Source organism: Agelaius tricolor, unplaced genomic scaffold (assembly GCF_023055355.1).
Source record: "Agelaius tricolor isolate 1412-34295 unplaced genomic scaffold, bAgeTri1.0.p SCAF_3, whole genome shotgun sequence".
Taxonomy (NCBI): domain Eukaryota; kingdom Metazoa; phylum Chordata; class Aves; order Passeriformes; family Icteridae; genus Agelaius; species Agelaius tricolor.
Window position 1 is genome coordinate 15,486,711 of NW_027269263.1, and position 20,750 is coordinate 15,507,460.

At 39.9% G+C, this 20,750-nt stretch overlaps 1 protein-coding gene across 1 annotated transcript; it reads left to right on the top strand.

Moving 5' to 3' along the window:
• The first annotated feature begins 308 nt into the window (after positions 1-308).
• On the top strand, positions 309-20,453 carry SAMM50 (SAMM50 sorting and assembly machinery component). The gene is made up of 15 exons (XM_071422630.1): positions 309-469; positions 2,181-2,291; positions 3,318-3,419; positions 3,891-3,978; positions 4,535-4,641; positions 6,594-6,724; positions 6,932-7,019; positions 7,517-7,645; positions 8,305-8,376; positions 9,460-9,546; positions 10,865-10,935; positions 11,344-11,411; positions 12,220-12,366; positions 13,438-13,579; positions 14,926-20,453. Exons 1-15 carry the CDS (start codon positions 449-451, stop codon positions 14,969-14,971), a joined length of 1,410 nt encoding a protein of 469 aa, XP_071278731.1. The 5' UTR covers positions 309-448; the 3' UTR covers positions 14,972-20,453.
• Positions 20,454-20,750: the final 297 nt, after the last annotated feature.

Consider the following 20,750-nt stretch of genomic DNA (forward strand, 5'->3'; position numbering starts at 1 on the left):
CCAGGTTCACCCAGCGCCGGGGTTGAGGCTGCCTTGGCTGTGGTGGCTTTTTTCCGAAATTCTATTTTGTTAACGATCTAATAAATCATTGCTAAATTTTCTTATAAATTTGGTTTCTGATTTGATCATTTATAACAAAATGAACACGTGGGTTTGGGTGAATCCCCTGCGTTTGGGCTGAATTCCCCGGTTTTGGCTGAATCCCGCGGGTTTGGGGTGAATTTGCCGGGTGTGAGATTGCTCCCCCCCCCCCCGGGTTTAGGGTGAATTTCCCAGTTTCGGTGACCCCCGGCCGCAGGAAGCGCTCCCTGGCCGCACCCCTTCCGCCGTCCCGACCAATGGGCGCCGGGCGCGGCCGCCTGTCATGGCCGCCCCCGCGCTGCGGCCCTGAGCGCCCCTAGTCCGCCGGAGCCGCCGAGGCCGCGCCCGCGCCGCCGCCGCCGCCGCCATGGGCACCGTGCACGCCCGGGTGAGCGCCGGGGCCCTGGGGGTCGGCCGGGGCGGGACCCGCCGGGGGTGGGACCCGGGCAGCCGCCCCGGGGCCGCCCGAAGGTCGCACGGCCCCGCGCTCCCCGCCGCGACCTTCGGGCCGGGCACGGCGGGGCCGCGGCCGGGAGCGGGGCTGCGGCCGCGGCTGCGATCGGGGGCCGTGTCCCGCCTCAGCCGCTTCGCTCCTCCGGGCCCGTCGGTTGTGGCACAGTCGGGCCGGGGCAGAAAGAAGGGGTCGGAGCCTGTGCCAGTGCCCGGAGGCGCCTTCCCTTCCCAGCTCATTCCTGGGACTTTTATAGAATCAGTGATACTGACGGCTTGGAAGCGGCCTTTATGGTCGTGTGGTGACACGTCCCCGCTGCCATGGGCAGGGACATCTTCCTCTATCTCAGGCTGCTCCAAGCCCCAACCAATCTGGCCTTCCATGTAAGGAGTAGCCACAGCTTCTCTGGCCAGCCTGTGCCAGGGCCTCACCACCCTCCCAAAGGAGATAAATTTCTTACTATTTTTCTCCCTATAGAATACCTGGGTCTTTTTCAGAGAGGCTGAGGTTTCCCAGAGCTGACCTACCCAGCGGTTGGGCTGGTAAGAACGAGGCTGGGGAAATGAAAACAGAATAAAAACGACCAAAACCAAACAAAACCCAAAACCAACCAGCTGACAAAACACAGTGCAAAGAGAAGTGCCCTTGGTGAGACTTGGAGGCTGGAGCCTTGCATTGCTAGGAGAGGGCTGAGGGGCCTCATGCCTGAAATCATCGTGAATATGTGCACAAATCTCCAAATCCATCTACCAGTGCTTAAAGAAGAAACATAGAGGTCTAAGTGGTCAGTTTTAAGGCTGAAGAACAGCTGCAGGGAGCTGCCTCCAGTTAAGGCTCTAGAGTATGTAAATACTGTGACTAATGTAATTTCTGTTTCAAGATTTTTTGCTTGCATTCTTTGTTTTGTGTCCATCTGTGGTGTGAACTGCTAGACAATATTATGTGGATACAAAGTGTTTCACACTTGTCTGAAATTGTGTGGCAGTAGTAGAAGCTTCCTTTGACTGGATTTTGATATGCAGCAGCAGTTTACTATTCAGGAAAGCAGCTATTCTGATAAGTCTTCTTTTAGGGCTCTTTCAGGTATAATAAATAAAGCCATGTTGTGTTTCATTAAAGTGTTTGGCTCTGATGGTCAGAACCTGAGGTTCTCGAGCTGTATTTGAAAAGAATAAGGCTAAAAATAAAAGAAATACTGAAATATAAAGGCAAATAAATACATGCAAAGCAAAGTTAACATTCTGAGAAAACTCTTTTTATTTTATTGTTTGACATTCATAGTCTTCTGCCTTCTAAAACCCAAACTAGAGAAGTGACAGCATGAGCTTTTAGGGTTTTTTAAGAATTTGGAATTCATCTTTTTACACAAGAAGCCTGTCTTAAAACTTAAGACTATTTTTTGGAAGAATGCAGATTATTTTTCAGAAATCATTCAATGTGGAAGCTATTTAGCTTTCATTAAAAATTTCAGCAAGCTGGTAGGTGTCATATATTCTGGTAAATTCCTTTCATTTTAGTTCTCTTTTGCTTTTTTCCCTTAGGATTGGATGAGCTCACTGTTGAGAACCACGGGTTTTTCTCATTTACAAAATGCACCAATCACAAATCTGTGTACCCTATTAAATGATGTTTTCTCTTATGCTTTCAGAGTTTGGAGCCTCTTCCAATGGCTGGGCCAGACTTTGGTGCCTTGGGAGAAGAAGCTGAACTGGTTGAAGTTGAACCTGAGAGCAAGCAGGAAATTCTTGAAAACAAAGATGTAAGTGCCTGAGCAACATCCTGAATTTTTTGGAGAGCAATTTTTTTCAGCAATTGGCAGTCATAGAAGATTGCTGTTATTTTGCTGTTGTATTATACATAAAACACAGAGTCATACAAATATTTCTGATCAAGTTATTATCATCTGCGTAGTCTCTTACAAACTCTGGTATAGAATCATAGAATTGTTTAGGTTGGAATAGACCTCTAAGATCACAGAGTCTTAACTGTTAACCCAGCACTAAACCATGCCCCAAGTGCCACATCCACATGGTTTTTAATCTCCCCAGGGGTGGTGACTGCCCTGGGCAGCCTGTTCCAATCCTTGACAACTATTTGAAGCAGATTTTTTTTGACATTTACCCCTAAAATGATAATTCACTGAAAAGATTGGAAAAATAAGGGAAATGCAATCACTGGACTCCGTTTGTACTGGGTAGTGTGGAAGGTGCTGTGATTTTTACAGTAAAATTGTCTCAGGTGATTTTGTATCAAAATGAAAGTATAAAACCTCATAATGGGAGTGATTTTTAGCTGCATTTCAAACTGCACTGCTTCTGTGGTAGTGACGATTTTAACAGAGTTTAAATATTTGTGGCTTGTACACTTGCTTGATTTTCTTCTTTTAATTCTTTGCTTATGTATAGCTGATAAAAGAAGTAGCAAATAACTACAACTAACTACATAATTCTGTCTTATGTACTTATTACTTGTGTGATTTCTGGAGTTGCTTCTTTGTCCAAACAACATTTATAACCAAAACCTCAGCAGCTGCAGTCTTATCAGTGTTTCTTCAGCTACATCCAGTGTTAACTTTGGTGTTAGAAATCTCTTTTCTTTCATTTTTCTGTTATGGGAACAATGTCCCAGAATCTCAGAAAGCAGTCATTTCTGATGATGTAGGTTAGCAGGAATTAGCCCTAGGAATCATCAGGGTTTCTCACAATAATTTTTGTGCATTGGTGACCTTGATCCTTGTTATTACATGCAAATCCAGTACTTGTGTGTAAAGATTTGTTGTGTTTAGGTGGTGGTTCAGCATGTGCACTTCGATGGACTTGGAAGGACCAAAGATGACATCATCATGTATGAAATCTGTGATGTTTTCAAGGCAAAAAATCTCATTGATGTAAGTGTTGCAGCAAATAACAGGCTTGCTGTTTAGAAATTAATTAAAATTTTTTCTCTCTTTTTCCTGCTTTGGGCAACTCCCTTCAGACATGGGGCAACTCTGTCAAGAACCGGGGCCCCCTAAATAAGTTGTAACTACTGGAACCTATTTGAATAACTGTTCTAACTATTAAAGTAATTAGGAAGCAAACTAACAAAAGGTATGAAGGTATTGAGCCAGATGCTCTGGGTTTAAATTATTTCTGCAGATGCAAGTGTTAAAGTGGTTGTGTTCTGTTTTGAAGATGCACATGTGTGTCTTTATATACAAAATCTGTGAATATTTTACAACTTAGCTGCATTTTAACTAATTTATCCTCATTAGTTTTTATTAACCTGAAAGACTGGAAGGGACTAGATTATCTTGAAAGCCCCTTCCATCCCAACTATCCTCTGATTCTGTGAATGAGCAACTTTTCTTGTGCTGCAGGTGATGAGAAAATCACATGAAGCTCGTGAGAAGTTGCTTCGTCTTGGAATCTTTAGACAGGTGGATGTTCTGATTGATACCTGCCAAGGTGTGTATTCCCTCACTTATCCTCACCTTTATTCTCTTATATTCATACTTGTAATATATATTTCCCTGTGTAATAGGCTGGATATGTTTTGTGTGTATAACGTAGTCTTGTATACCTTTTTATATATTTTAGAAGAATAGGGGGGTGGGTATGCTGTGGATACAAATGTATCTACATCAGTTATCCCTATGAGGGAAATCTGTTTGCATGTGTTTGCATATATGTGTATGTCAATGAATGAATTTTCAGCACTTACAATGATTACAGTAAGCTTTCCTTAATCCACAGTTTCAAGGAACATGTGAGGGAAAGCTTGAAAATGTGTCCTGTACTTGTATTGTGCATCACATTGACATGAAATTATTAAAGCCAGTAATCCTATGATTGAGTTAAATTCTGCACTCACATCCAAACATCCTTTTCTCAAGCCATTTCCCTTTGTAGTGTGGACTTTTATTATGCCTTAACTCAGTTTTCAAATAATTCAAGTAGCCTTCTGTCTGCAATTTTTAAAATATCTCTTTAGAGATAACATGCACTTCATTTATTTCTTTAGGAGATGATGCCCTTCCAAATGGTTTAGATGTGACCTTTGAGGTAACTGAATTGAGAAGGTTAACTGGGAGCTATAACACCATGGTTGGAAACAATGAAGGCAGCATGGTATGGATTATTTCAAATTACTAGTAATGCCTTTTAATATTCCTCTTACCTTCAGTTTCAAGCCTAGCTAGGAATATGGTGATCCAGTCTTGATCCAGCCTTACTAAGACTTTGTCAGGCCTTTGTGCCAGGCTTTCGTTCAGCAAAAGCCTATTTTGAGCTGGGGGACAATGCTGTAGCTTCCAGCTCAGCATGTTAGTTTTTTAATTCTTGATACTTCTTGAATTATTTCTTGCTACTATTTAAGAGGTTTCATCTACTGGAGAGATTAGCTAGGAATTTGGCATTTTGTTTCTATGAAGTATTGTATATATATATAAAGTATATATATATATGTATATATATAGTATATATACTTGAAGTATTTTTCTTCTCAGTCAAAATGCTTTATATTTGACTTAGAAATTTTTCTTGTTTTTCTCTTTTAGCCTGGTATCAATTATTCTGTAGGTTTTTATGAATTCTACAAACTTTGGAACTTGTTTTCATATGACTCAATTAAGGATGCATCAGATTAAAATGTTGTATGAACAATATTTGCCAATTGCCCCAGGAAGCACCAGCTGTACTGCTGGTCTGTGAGTGTGCTTTTACCAGAAGTGCTGCTGTGAGCAAGTTGTGCTTTCGGGTGCTCATCCTGCACCCTTTTTGCCTTCTCATTTGCACAGGGCAGCTGTGCCTGGGGCTGGTGGATAAGCCAGAACAAGGGGCTCATCCTTTTCCTCTTAGGGGTATTTTTAACCTGGATATGATCCCACATGACTCAGGTGATGGTGTTTTGCATGTCCAAGGAAAGTTGGAACTGGGTGAGTCGAGAGCTGCTTATGCAGCTGCACTGCCAGGAGCCAAGTCCATGGTGTTGTGGCCTGAAGGAAGCCAGCAGGGAATCCTACCTGTTGCTTCCAGTGCTGCTCAGAACTGACTGAAAGCTGCTTGGGTTTCTCTTTTTGTGCTCAGCTTCCTCTTCTGTTTGATTTTAATTTATCACAGAGAAGTAAAACTTGTGAATGCTCTAAAAGCATGACTTGTGTACACTGATATTGGCAACCCAGATTATGTTTCCTTAAGAGTTGAATAGATTTATTTATTCTAGTCCCATAAATTCAGCTGAAGCTTATACATCTAGTACTTCATACTAAAAGCCTTTTCTTTTTATGGCATAATAACCATCATTACAAAGCTCAGGTTACTGGTTTGCTTCCAACGGCTGTCAGACAAAGGCAGTCAGGATTTGGGAGTTTTTTAGTATTTTTTTCCAATAGAACACAACAATAGTACAGTGGTAGTGTATATGTTGGGAGGAAACCTGCTCCATCTTTTCTGTCAGAGGGCCAAGAGCTAGCTGAAGGATGCAAGGAATTTGTGTCAGAGTTGGCAAAACTGTTTCAGCAGTTTCTGGAGAATTGTAGAATTGAGTTGTGCCACCAGGTCTAGTTGCAAAAGGATCTTAGTGCTCAAAACAAAACTACAGGGAAGTGGCTCTATAGTGATAATTTTCCCTTGCTTTGGTTCTGATGAACCCTCCCTGACATGGGTTTCTCCTGAGGATCAGTGGGAGAGTCTGCAGTTGCAGAGCAGCTGCTTGTTGTGCCAAAGATTTGTTCTCCAGGACTTTGAGACAGGCTTGGAGATTTTGCTGGAAGTAATACCAGTACTGATATCTCAGTGAGAGTGCAGATTAAGTCAGCAGCTACTAAACAACAATAAAAGTTGGATGGTTGATTGTAATTTGCACTGTTGGCTTTTGCTGCCAGCGCAGAGAGAAAACTAACAGAAAAAAACCACATTCAGTTACGTGTATTTTTAAATATCTTAATTCCTAATTCTCATGATGTCCCTGTCTTCAGCATATGATTTAGATGCAAGGCAGCAGACAATATAAAATATTATGGTGTGGGGAGGTATTTGTTTGTTTGTCTAGTGTTTTGGGGTTTTTTATTTATTTTCTGTAGGTACTTGGGCTGAAGTTCCCAAATCTCCTTGGACGTGCAGAAAAGGTGACCTTCCAGTTCTCCTATGGAACAAAAGAGACTTCATATGGCCTGTCCTTCTTCAAACCACGGCCTGGAAACTTTGAAAAAAAGTAGGGGATGTGGTTTTCGCTACTTCTTTTTTTAGTGAAGGAATATAAAACAATTAAAAGATCTTTCCTTGAGTAAGAATTACATTTATTCTTTCCTGAGGGTCTGGAAATGATGTAGCAGAGCTGGTTTCTTAAATTTTTGTAGTTATTCAGAGCTGTACCTTAAATAGTTTCCCTTTAAAACCTGCCAGTAATGTTGTGTTTCAGTTTTTCAGTTAATGTATACAAAGTAACTGGACAGTTCCCTTGGAGCTCTCTTCGAGAAACAGACAGAGGAATATCAACAGAATATAATGTGAGTGTAGCACAAGTGTAACACACGCTTCATTTACATTTCAGTTGGGCTCTTGGAAATATTTGTTTTACTTTTTGAATAATTGAATCACTCATGCACAGGGCTGACTTGTCTTTATTTGAAAGAGGTCAATGATTTGAAAAGGACAGTGGTTGTGCATCTTGGATTTTTTTGTTACAATTCAGTCTCATTTTGGCCATATAAAAATGCCAGTATGTTTTTTCTTCAATTTTTTTTTTAAATTATCATTTCAGAGAGGCAGCTGACTGCCTAATTTACTGTATCAGCCCAATTCAAGATATTTTTCATTTGGAATGGATTCATTGGTGTGCATCTAACTCACTTGGCTGGAGCAGAATTAGCATAGCTCTGAAATGGAAAAGGGCTTCTCTCTGTTTCAAGATGTTTGGGAAGAAAGCCACAGACTCAAATATAAAAAATATTTATTTTAATTTTGTAACAATTGTTTTAATGACTTTCTCAATCCTTTATTGTAGTTTCCCATCTGGAAGACCAATCACACAGTGAAGTGGGAAGTTGTGTGGAGAGAGCTTGGCTGCCTTGCTAGAACAGCATCCTTTTCTGTTCGAGAGGAAAGTGGACACTCTCTAAAATCTTCTCTCTCTGTAAGGCTTTTTCATGATAATATTTTAAAACCACATAACTTTGAGTCATCTCATATTAGGAGTGATACCAAAGGAGCTTTTTGTCTTTGGAGGGAGTGTATTTTCCTTCAGACATCTTTTGCTGTGTCTAGTCATTGCCATGGAGTAATCCAGGAGGCCCAAAGGGAGAACAGGGAATTAAGAGAATTATAGTTGACTGTTAGGCTTTGGCTTGTTCTCCCTCTCTCTCACCTGCTGTCTCTTTTTGCAGAATTGCTTTGTTTTGTAGCAGACAGGAAGAGTAAATTTCCTCATCCTAAGCCTTTTGTAAACATTCTCCCTGATGCCAGCTTCTGGTCACTTGCCATCTTTCACTTACAGCTTACAAACTGTAGGAGATAAGCTCTTTGCAGATTGGTGGGTTGCAGCTGGGCTGCTGCTCTGTTTCGGGTGTGTGCCATGGCAGAAAATACAAATGTATGCATTTCATGTGGCCTGTAAATGTCAAACAAAGCCGGTCTATACGGATATTGTTCCCAAATCCATGTAGCTATACTAATCTTAGCTGGAGCTGTGCTTGTCTTCCACTGTATGCACAGTTTTGGAAGGAAAACAATGATGTCACTCTGAGGCATTCAACAGATATGAGAACCTAACTGCAATTTTTTTCTTCTTTCCAGCATGCCATGGTAATTGATTCCCGGAACTCCTCAATCTTACCAAAACGAGGTGCTCTGCTGAAAATTAATCAGGTAGCTTTAAATCACTTGTGCTATTATTGGGGTTTATCTGTATGTTCAAATAAGTCTTAATTTATCTAATTGATGTTCATGTTCAAAAGTCTAAAGTTAAAAATTAATCTAAAATTGACTAGGGGACTATGCAGACTGGTAATTACCTTTTCTGTTTACCCAGTGTGCCTTTTAAAATCATGAAACTTTTTTTATGGTGGAAAATTTTCCTTTGTATGCCATTAGTCAAAGAGCACAGCCTCTCCATCAGAATTAAATTATTTATTAGCTGAGAGACAATATCAGTGACAGTATTTGCACTACGCTTTCAGTGGGTATTAATTAGCCCTTCTTTTTTTTTAACACTGTCATGCACAGATTGCCAGGCTGCAGTCCTGTTGCTACTTATATAATTTCTAAGTCTGAGAGTTAAAAATGAAAGACTGGGTAAAAATAACTCTCCAAGGCATATGCATGTAACATTTTGGCTGAGAAAATGCTTTTCCCTCTTGTTACAGTCAGAGCCTTTCTAAAAGTTGGCTTTTCTGCTGTGTGGGTAATACTTCAGAAGCATTAATTTCTCTAGTGCTTTAGAGGCAGATTTGAAATGCCATTGGAACGAAAAGTAAGCAGCAGTGGACTGTTGTGAGTGAGAAAAGTGGTTGTAATTTGGGGTTTAGGTACTGTGTAATTTGTTAGATTCTGCCTCTAACACTGAGTTAGTTCAGTCACTTCATGAGAGCTGAACATAACAAATTGTGTCATGTCCTTCTTCACCAGATGAAATCTTCTCAGATCTAGGAAGATACAGTCTTGATTTTGGATGCTGCATTTTCCAGCTCCATTCTATCTTGCCTTCATTTACAAAATGGCTTGAAAAGCAATAGTTTGGTTTAATATTTGCAACAGAAAAAAATGCAGCTCATTATTCTGAGGCTCAGAAGTTCATGCATGGCTCAGTCCAAAAATCAGCTGCCTCACCATGCCCATGTTTCTGTATTTCTTGTAAAGAAAAATACTGCCTGTGCTGATGCAGACATGCTGAACTTTTAGAGGAAAGAAACGTATATCTGTTGCAACTTCCATAAATTTATGTCTTTGCAGGAGTTGGCTGGCTATACAGGTGGAGATGTGAGCTTTCTGAAAGAGGATTTTGAATTTCAGTTGAATAAGCAACTTCTCTGGGATTCGGTAAACTTTTTAAAGATATTTTAGTAATTGACCTGAGGTTTTTCTGGAGCTATTAAACCTATGTCTTATGATTATTTTCCACTATGGATTAGGGAAAAGATTGTGAAAAATGGCTAGAGTAGCTAACTTAATTCTGTTTTCTGGAAAATGGACTATCTGTATTTTTAACTTTATGTTCCTGCTGTGCACAATCACTTGAAAAGTGGGAATTTTGGAGAGAACTTGTTTCACAGTTAACCATAAGAATGTTTTTCCTTCCAGAAGTGATGTTGATCATGTCTGTTCTTTGTGGTCTTCCTTAGAAGAGATTTTTCAAAAACCTTGGAAGTTTTTGAAAAACTTAAAAGCTTTAAACCTTCATGAATATTCTGTATAATCTTGGTTTAATTTCCTTTTTAGTTGAAGTATTGAATATGTAACTGTTCATCTTGGTATCATAGCATGTAATTGTTTCTTGTGTATAAGGTTATTGGGAAAAAAATTGGAATTGATTTCAACAGCATTGATTTAGTATTAGGTGGAAATAGGATTTTGAATTGAAATACTGAAAAACTGTAATAAGAATTTCAACATATCCCAGGAATATTTCTAACTGAATTTAGAAAGAATTTTTTTATCACATTGAGAGAGTGCAGTAAATTCTTCTCAGAGCTGAGTGGAGAATTAAACAGCAACTTCCATCATGACGATTTAAAAGTCAGGGGTTACAATAATTTCTATCCCAGAGGTATTGACAATAGATGTCACTGTCTATCAGTGGCACCTAGCACACAGGCAGCAAGCAAATGATTATATCTATTTATTTCAATGATTTGAATTGCAAGAATTACTTTTTATAGATAAAAAATAACTCTGTAGTTTATTTGATATCAGTATAGTGAGTCACAGAAGGTGGTTTCATGTAATTATAAAGGTAATTTACAGACAAGTTATAATTGTACATTTTGGAAGCTGCTTGTTGGACTCAGTCTCCTGTGGGTTTCAAATTGCCAGGAATAATTGATGGCAGCAGTGTTGTCTTAATTCAGGACATGAAAATTCTCAAGACAAGAGGTTGACAATGAGGTTCTCAAGACAATGAGGTTGAGTGCTCCCTTAAGCTGCTGTGGTTCAATTGTGCTGTATTGCCATTTTCAAGGCACAACACTGCATAAAAGAAAGAGGGCAGCAGCCATCAATAATTTCCTGAAAATCCTGTTCAAATCTGACATACAGAGTGCGATATCCACAGGATGTGAGCAGCTGTTACTCTGGGAGACTGATGGGAGCTCTGCCTGAGGAATAAGTACTAATAAACAACTTGTTTTTCTCTCCAAAGGTTGTTTCAGCATCACTCTGGGGTGGAATGCTGGTACCTATTGGAGACAAGCCATCCAGTATAGCTGACAGGCAAGTTTTTTAAATGTTTGGGGTTTTTTCCCAGTCAACAGAGGTATTGTATATAGAAAACTCTGCACAAGAGAATAACAGTAGTAGTTCTGAGGAGAATAAAATGTTTGCAGTTAGCTGTAATTGCATGTTCCTACTCAAGCCATTTTCATATTGGGCTGGTGAATATTTATAAATTGCTGTGTAGTAGCTCTGCCTGCCCATATTTCTGGTTGCAAAATGGTATTTACCACCTGCAAAATTCTGTAACAGGCATAGGTTTATTCAGACATGAAGCCCTATTTTGACTCTGGTTACTCTGTAGCAAATTTTGCCTTCTAATGCTGGTGTTTAAAGATCACATTACTAAAGCTGTTACAAAGTCACCTTTAAGTGAAGCATTAAAATAAATTTATCTGTATTCACTAGGTTTTACCTTGGTGGACCAACAAGTGTGCGTGGATTCAGTATGTACAGCATTGGACCCCAGAGTGAAGGTCTGACACTTTTAAGTCCCCCTCCTCTGACAATACTGTAAATATTAGTGTGTCACAGAGAGTCCTTAAACTTTGTATAACCTGAAAATAATTACACTCATTCTCTACTTTTGAGAAGTGTTACGGCTTTGATATGTTGTTTACAGATCAGTTCACAATGGGATAAAGCCAGGTAGTTATTAGTTAAGCTGTGATTAATTACTAATTTTATAAACCATGTGTGTGTTCAAACTTGCACACTTCCAGTGTGTCATTTTAATTAGTAATTAGTAATTCCTTCAAGCTGGAAAAGTTCCCCAAGCATGGTTATAGCAACAGTTTGTTTGATACAGCCTATGTTTAGGTAGCTTATGGGGAAAGATAATCTGCTCAGCAGAAGTGTTTGGAGTGCCAGGAGCTTCCTCAGTTCTATTCCTTACTCTGCTGTTATCAGTGGATTCAATATCCAGTCTATTTTGAAATTAATAGTTTAATTGTATCAATTGCCCATTTTTATTACCAAGGGAAGTATTGCCAAGGTGGCCAGGAGGTAATTCTGATGAACTGTCATGCCTCAGGCTGTTCTGGTGAGGGAAGGAAGAAAAATGTACTTCCCTTGGAAGGTTTAAAGAAATGTGGAAGTTCTAATTTTTCAAACTAATAGTGGTGAGTTTGGAGAGAGTCAGAAGCAAATGGGAAGAGTTGTAAAGGGTAGAATTTATGGAATGTAAAACAACTTATGCATGTGTTTTTGTGCCTTTAACAAGTGATTCTTTTAATATGTTTCACAGTAAATTAAAATGTTTATTCCAACATTTTGCCCAAGCAGGTGATTATTTGGGAGGAGAAGCCTACTGGGCTGGAGGGTTGCATCTCTACACCCCTCTCCCTTTCCGGCCTGGCCGTGGAGGGTTTGGAGACCTTTTCCGAACACATTTCTTCCTTAATGCTGGAAATCTCTGCAATCTCAACTATGGTAAGACTCAACAGAATAAAAACCCCTCTTCTCTTTATATAAGAGCAAAAAGGAGAGTTCTGTGTGTGTTCACTCAGAGGCACTTTGTTTACTGCATATATTTTGGTGTTTGTCAAAAACCTGCTGCTTTTTTCTTCTATATTTGACAGATTGCCAGTAGTTTATTTAGCTCTCTCCATAATTTCCAGCACAACTTGTAGGAAAGAGAGCCAGGAGGGTAATGGTAGTGTCTATGAACAGGTGATGTTTGCAGACCAGAGTGTAAGTTAACACTTGCTATCTTACACCATTCTGAATGAAAGATGATGGTTTAGCAGGGTTCTGGTGTTTACTAGGATGAACTAAAGAAAAAGTAGTGGCATTAGATGAGGGTGCGGTAGCTGATGGGACTCTTTTTCCTTCCATCCCTAACTCTATTCAGGATATATTTCAGTGTATTAATGTATGACTTTTCAATATGATTTCAGTCAGTTTTAGAATATAGTGATATTTGATGTCTGCCTCACTTGATGTAAGAAAGGTGACATCCATATGGGAGGGAGATAATTCAATCAACTTAAAAATAGTAGAGACCCACTAAATCATAGAATAGGGTCCCAGAATGGTTTGGGTTGAAAGGCACCTTAAAGCTCATCTTGTTCTCCTGCCTGCCATGGGCAGGGACACCTTCCACTATCCCAGGTTCCTGCAAGCCACATCCAGCTGGGTCTTGCACAGTTCTAGGGCTGGAGCAGCCACAGCTTCTCTGGGCAACCTGTGCAGGGCTTCAGCACCCTCACAGGGAATAATTTCTGTCTCATATCCAATCTAACCCTCCTCTCTGTCAGTGTGAAGCCGTTCCCCCTTGTTCTGTCGCTCCAGGCTCTTGTCACTCCATTTTTCCTGTACCCTTCAGGTACTGGAACAGAGCAGTAAAGACATTGAAGTCTTTAATACTCATTTCCCTCTTTCTTGCTAGTAGGTGCCCTATAATAGGACATAGAGAGCAGCCAACAATCCAACTGAAATCAGTATTTTTATTCTAGTTCTGCTCTCTTGCTGTGGTGCTCATCTGTTGGTGTTTGACTGCAGGTGACGGTCCCAAGGCGCACCTGCAGAGGCTGGCAGAGTGCATCCGCTGGTCCTACGGCATGGGAATAGTGCTGCGCCTGGGAAACATCGCCAGGCTCGAGCTCAACTACTGCTTCCCCATGGGAGTACAGCCTGGAGACAGGTTGGTTTGGTACAACAGCTTCTACAAAGGTTCCTGCACTCCTGTCTGCTTTCTCAGAGAGAGCTGTGACACATAGGTTTGTTTAGTCCACACCAGCAGAGACATCTTGGTGCTGCTTTCCCAGCCTGCTTTATTCACCTTGGTTGCACAGTTGGGTTCAGACTTTGCTTCCCAAGTGCCACAGTTCATTTATCTTGAGAGCAGCTGCTGATATGTGCAAATAGCTGTGCAGCAGCTTCATTTCTTGTGGGGAAGTGATCACGCAAACAGCTTATGGGGTGTTCTTAAGCCTTCTAAACCCAAATGATTGTATAAATACCTTCTTTGCTGTCTTTAATAAATACCTAGTTTAACATCTTTGCTTGAAAAATGAACACAAGTTTATCAATAAAGAGGAAAGAAGAGCAAATTCATTTATTAGCAACCAATTATCCTGTATCAAGTAAATATTATAATGTTGTTATCTTACTGTAAAAGTTCCACACTGTTGTCTCCTATTGCAAAAGTTTCATACCTTCTTGGTGTTTTCTTGTGGGATTCTCCTCTAAGCACTCACTCTTTCTTCTTCATAAAGCAGCCAACTGACTCCAGTTCCCTTCTCTAGCCACCCCACTCTTTTATAGCACTCTTCTTCTTACTGGTTACAGCTGTGGCCTGGTTAAGTCAGGCCTGTTCCTAATCTTTGATAATTAGCCCAGCTGCAACTCCTTAGGAGTAAGATTACTTTCTACTCTGTCAGGGGATGGAATATAAGTAAGTAATCTTACCTCTTAAAGAGTTGCAGCTGGGTTAATTATCAAAGATTAGGAGCAGGCCTGATTTTAACAGGCCAACTTGTAGCTAGTAAGAAGAGTGTTATAAAAGAGTGGATTGGTTGGCTGAGGGGAACTGGAGTTAGTTGGCTACTGCAAGGACAAGGAAGAGTCAGTGCCTAGAGGAGCTGCCTATGAGAAACATTAAGGAGATATGAAACTCTAGCAATATGGAACGCTTGCAATATATGATAACACTACTCTATTTTCTTGTGTTCTATCCCCCTACATTATAATGTGCAATAAAAAGCTTCAGGAGGCCTGTTCTTGTTTGTGAATATTGTGTGAGATAACCAGTCTTTCATACAGGAGGATTGTTTCTGTGGGCAATGTGAATGTATAATAGCAATTTTAAAATTATGGGCTTTATTTGGAAATGTAAATGCTCCATATGGATGACAGACTGTCAAAACGCTTATTTAAAAAAATCATTATCAGCTAAAACCTTGGGAATTTGGGGATAGGGAGAATTGATTTTCATTTCATTAGTAATTTATGTATCACTTACATTGTTTATTGTTTGTTTCTTTTCAGGATATGTGATGGTGTTCAGTTTGGAGCAGGAATAAGATTTCTATAATACAGAAATATTTTACATCACGGAATTAAATTGTGCTTTGGAGATGAAATCAAGACTATAACATAATTCAAAATGGTCCTTTTTCCTTGAAATGCAGATACATAGCTGAGTGATTTACCTCTTGGACTCCACAAGAAACTACATTAAATAATTATGCTCTAAAGGTTCGTTGTATCTCTGATTCTTATCAAAGATGGGAGAGTGTTTGTAGGAGTCTATCTTACAGCTTTTAGTTCTTGGTTTTTACTTGAAGTATTAGAGTTGTGTCAGATATTGGTTCTTGGATATGGTTCATATCATTAGAGTTTTATTGGTCTGCACAGCCTTCCTTCCTCCAACTGCAAGTCCTTGAAAAAGCTGTTGCAAGTCAAAAATTATACCATTTTAATGGTTCTAAGTGAATCAAAATGTTCTCATTTGAATATATTTCAGTTGTAAATCACCTCTGTTTAAATTTCTAAAACCTGAAATGCATACTGTAAAAATTCAAGTTATCTGTCTAGAATAGTAAATGCTAAAATTATAATTTGGAAAGGTTCAGGGCTCTGAACTTTGAGTATTTTAATGCTCTCAGCAAAGCTGTTGATTTATGTCTTGCAAAAGCAGCTTTTTGTAGCAGTTGCAAAAAGTGACTCCAGACATACAAACGTGTGGAACTGCCTGGTTTCTTTGTGTCTTTCTCCTGACTTGTTGAGATGCTAATTTTATCTCCAAGTCACCTCTGACTTTATCACTTGGGGTATAATCCAGTTTATAAGGACGGACTTACTCACTACTTTGGTCCTAACATCTTTGGAGGTCGTTGCATACTGATTATTTTAATGTGCATCAAGCCTGTGTGGTCATGCTGAGAGAATATGAACTTGGAGTGCGCTTTCCCTGTATCACTTTTTTTTGTTGTTAAGTGTTGTCAGGTTTAAAATCACAATACAAGAAGATTCTGGGGGAGCAGAACAGAAATACATGAGCTGTTAAACTCCTGATTTTTTTCTGCTCAGATAAAGACAGCTTTGTATATGCTGGTGCTCTGCTTGACTTTGCTGAATATGTCAGGACTGCCATGAAAGCTCATTCCCAATCAAGTCAGCACTCAAACTCTACCATTTAAAAAAGAACACAGTTTTATACATTGGTTTTGCATTGGTATGTATTGCTGTTGGTGTAATATGCTAACTAAATCTGGTTTAGTTGATAATTCTCTAAAATATGAAGGCTACAAACTGGACTGTCTGGATTTGCAGAGCTCTGCTTGATTAAACATCCTTCCCCTCTTATAGCAGCATTAGGCTTATAGATGTTCAAAATGATGTGAATGACAGAAGTCAGCTGTTTCAAATAGCAAAATTTGATATAAAAAACTTTTTCAGTGTGTTTATCTAACAGATACTGTAGCAAGTATGTATTTAACCTAGAATTTTTGATGACTCTTTTGTTGTTATGAGATAAAATATGAAACTATGTTGGGAATGTCAACAAATGTTAATAGTTTTTTCCAGCACTATCGACATTTTGACATATAAAAATATTTTTAATGTGTATGTTTAGATACTAAAATACTGTTAGGGTTTTCTCCTAGTAGTTCAAAGTTAGCTGCATTCTACTGCCTTAAGAGTTCTATTTTGTGCACAGTGTTTACTCAAGGCTGCTCAAGTGCCATCCTTTATTATGACACAAGACCCTAAGCTCAGCTGGCTGTTTGAGAGGGCTCAGTAGTGTCCTGAGTTGAGCAGGCCTATGGGGAGCCCTGAACTCAGTGTGCTCACTACACACCAGCCAGACCACAATGAAGCTTTGAGAGACTCTATGAGCATCAGGGGAGGAATGGAAGAAACTGCTGAAGGCTGAAGAGATCTTTTGAGCACATCTTCTCGCTATGCCACTCAGCAGAGAATTGTCCAGCGGGATAACAAGAGCAAAATCATGTTCCATGAGGCTCCACCTGCATCACTGTTTTCCTACTGGCATTGCACTGGGTTGAAAAGTAACATTTTCTTATGGCATACCACAAGTGCACAAAAGCTATCCAGTACAGAAAGTATGTCTGAATTCCTCTGGAAGAAGCATCTGGATTATGTGGTGGCTTCTATGGAGTAGTGTACTAATATTAATATATTAATTAATATATTTCCATTTAAATTTTGCTGCAGAGGCTCAGGTACTTTACGTGGATAAGGTAGAAATCAGAATTTCAGTAAAAGCTGCCATAGTGTTCAGTGGGAGAGCTTTGGCCAGATCTGAATCCTTGTTCTTCGTGGTTGTGTTTCTGGCCAGAGCTGAAAGGATAAACAGAGTAAGGCCTGCAGTCAGAACTGTGATTCAGAAGCTTGGTGTTTGTTTAAATGGACATTTTTGGATATCAGTTTACCTGTGGAGTAGTGAAGATGCTCTTGCTTTTCAGGCATGCCACTGTTAGGGACAGCAAGGTGGCAAGGAATGTCCCCAAACAGCACACCTGGAATGTGCTTGTGGTCTCCTGATTTCATGTGAGTAGTGCTGAGGCTGTAGGTCCCACCAGGCTGGCAGAGTCCCTTCAGCTGTGGTCTTAATTCACTGCTTGCAGCCCTTTCTGGGGGCTGAGGGAGGCCTGTGGAGGAGAGGATTGTTTTGGGACAAGGTTTGAAGGGTCTCAGTGATGTGTCAGGGCACCCACGAGCCTGGGAGAAGGTGGCAGTAGCATGTCAGAAGTATGGCAAATACTTCCATCACCACTTCTAAGACAGTGGGTGGTTTCCAGCTGTTCTGCTTACATAAAAAAGTTGAAATTGCTCTTTATATTTGGAAGATCTGGTGTTCTCAGGTGCTGTTAATGAGTAAGTTTCTAGGGGGCTTAGGTGAAGGTTGAAGAGGAAACTGGGAGGCTGTGAGAATGTAAGGGGCACGTTTGCTGCTATATTAAGGCCATAACTGTATTTGATTTGAAAATATAAGCTTTAAAAATAAATTCCAATGCTGACCTCAATAATGCAGAAGTGTGCTTCAACAGAAGTACCTTTTCTGTCACTTTGTGCCTTTTTTCACACAGATCTGGCTGCCAGTCTTTGTGGAGATGTAGCAAGTAAGGTTTAGGACTTCCTACCTTTGCAAAACACCTGCTGGTTTTGTCAGGCATTTGTGTAGAAACAACTGTCCCTGTTGTGCCCTTTGGGGGAAGTGTCCCAAGACCTTCCCATGTGTGATCAAACACGGAAAAGTGAGGGGAGGTCATGTTGGATCTCCCTTCTCTGGGCTGGGTGAGCACTCACATGAAAATGTGTGTGAATTTTTACTGTGGTGTTACAGGGAAAGAAAACACCATGAGTCCTTTGTGGGACTATTAAGGAGTTGGTGAAGTATCTTGAAGATTATCCAAAACTTTGTATGGGAGAGCATAAGAATCCCAAAATTATGGAATTTGAGTGTACACTACAGTTTGTTCTGCTATTCTTGTCTTGTTTTCAAGAGGGCTGGCACTTGCAGCCACAGCATCAGTAGGAATCTTTTCCAGGAGAATTTTTGCACAGCTTTTCAACCGTGGCAAACTTGTTGAGATAGTGGATGTGTGTTTTGTGAGAGCAGTGTTAAATTGCTGTTAGCAACTGCAATGCTGTTGGATGGTTTTACTGTAATTGGGATGAGACACTATGCTGAGCGTATCCTGTGCTTTCTTCTCTTGTTAAGCAAAAAACACAACCCAGAGCCAACATCTGCATGGAATAAATGGTCTTTATACAAGCTTTTCAGTTAAATAGAATTCATAATAGAAGGCACTCTGAAGCAAATCAGTGGCATCAGTTAGGTGGCACATTCCTGCCTCAGTATTTAATAAATAACATCATTAACCCTATCTCCCCCACCCCAGAAAAACCCCAAACAATAACCCAAACCTGAACACCAGCAGTCACACCCCCAACACAATTCATTTATCTGGCAGACCAGGCGGAAAAATTAACTGTGTCTTGTGTCTTTAAAGTTTATATCCAGTCAGTACAAGTGGTGTTATAATAGAACAAGACCAATGATTTGCTGGTTTAAGAAGTGGCTGGGTTTGCCTTGCTTCAATATCTGATGAAGAGAGACCATATATTCAATGTCACTGTTATTTTGTGGTATATCTAATAACAGTAACCTCAGATGGTCTAAAAGTTTGAAAGCAGTATAAAGTGCTATGAGGTCAAAATAAAGGAAGCAACACCTCTATCAAAAAGGTGAGCAATATTAAAATGAGCAGATGTGGATTTAGACTTTTAAATATTCAGCTAAATATTAAAGTAGCAGTTCAGTGCTGAAAATAAAAACAGATTTTAAACAAGGCTTAGTTTTTTAGTGTAATTCTCTCAAATTACATGTTTATGCTCTGGCAATTTTTAAAATGAGAATACACTCATTATTGGAATATTGAATATATTCTTATAGAAATACATAGGAATCTCATTCCTAATGAGAGGAAGGTACCAGAGAGAATTTTCTGGCTGCAGAGGGCTGATAGTTCATTCATTATGGGGAGTTTAAACCATGTAGCTGGGCTTGCTCTGAGCTGCAGGCCACTGACCTGGTGCAGCAGCAGCTGTGTGTCCCTGTTAGTGGCCATTAGCCAGTTAAATCACTGCACACTAACGCTGATCAAAGCAGTCGTGGAAGCTCTTCATTTCCTGTTTTGAAGAGCCCTATTTGATGAGTCTTTAAAAGGCCCAGGTTTTGTTTTGGTGTTTCTGAAGTGTGATTTGACTTTTTGTTGCCATGGGCTCTCCTGTCTCAAACAACTCCACCTCCTTTTTTCTTTGCAATAGGCTGAATGCTTTTTCTACTTAGCTGTAGATTGAAGCATTTTATAAATAGATAGGACATCAAAGTCAGAGGTGAATGGATCTATCTGTGGCTTTATTTCAATTATTAAGAGACACTTTTAAGTGGTTACATCTTGAGTCCTGCATTGGAGTCAGTGAAGTTTTATTTACCATTTTTTCCATGTGTGTAAATTAGCCAGTTTGCTTTCTTGCTCAAAGTTTGTACTCGTACATTTTCTGATTGTAATTTCATTTTAAAAAATCTGGTAGGAGAACTGATTGATTTTTATGGGGCTTTTTCCCCCAGAGATTGGATAAAATGCTTTTTCCACACTGCCTTGATGCTAAGTGTAATCTAAGATTTCAGTATGCATTTTATGAAATGAAAATATCCACTCTACCAGTCCTGTTGGAGATTAACATTAATGTGTGGGTTTTGTATGAATTCAGGTTATTGGTGAACTGAAAATGGAGCTTGAATTTGTAAAAGGTCTCATGTGGCTTATGCCAGCAGGCTGCAGTTGACGTCCTTGCTAATTATTTAGTTTTGCAAAGTGGTTTTGTAACTGGTATTGGTCCCATCCCGGTAAATTCTCATTTGCAGTCTAAAAGCCTCTGCTACAGGCAACACATTGTTGTCACAGGAAATGAAATTTATTTATTGTTCCAAAGGAGAGTTTCAATAAAGTTCATGGAAGTGTGCACTGCCATTCAAAAGAGCCTTTCCAGCCTGGTCATGTGTGCCCTCTGCTTCCCTTCTGCTGGTACTTGCCCTTGGGTGACTTCATGCTCAGTCACACTGGAAAGCTTGGGCTGGGTGATTTTGGTTTTTGTTTGTTGGGTTTTTCTTTTAGTTGCCAAAGTGACTGTAGAAAAGCAGCTGGAGGTGAGGGATAAGAGTGGGTCTGGGTGACAGAGGGGATTAGCTGGGGTTAAACCTCGAATGAAACTCAGAAAATTGTCTCTGCTACATTCTCCTCTGAATGTGTCCTGCCTCTGTGTCAGGTCAAGCCTGC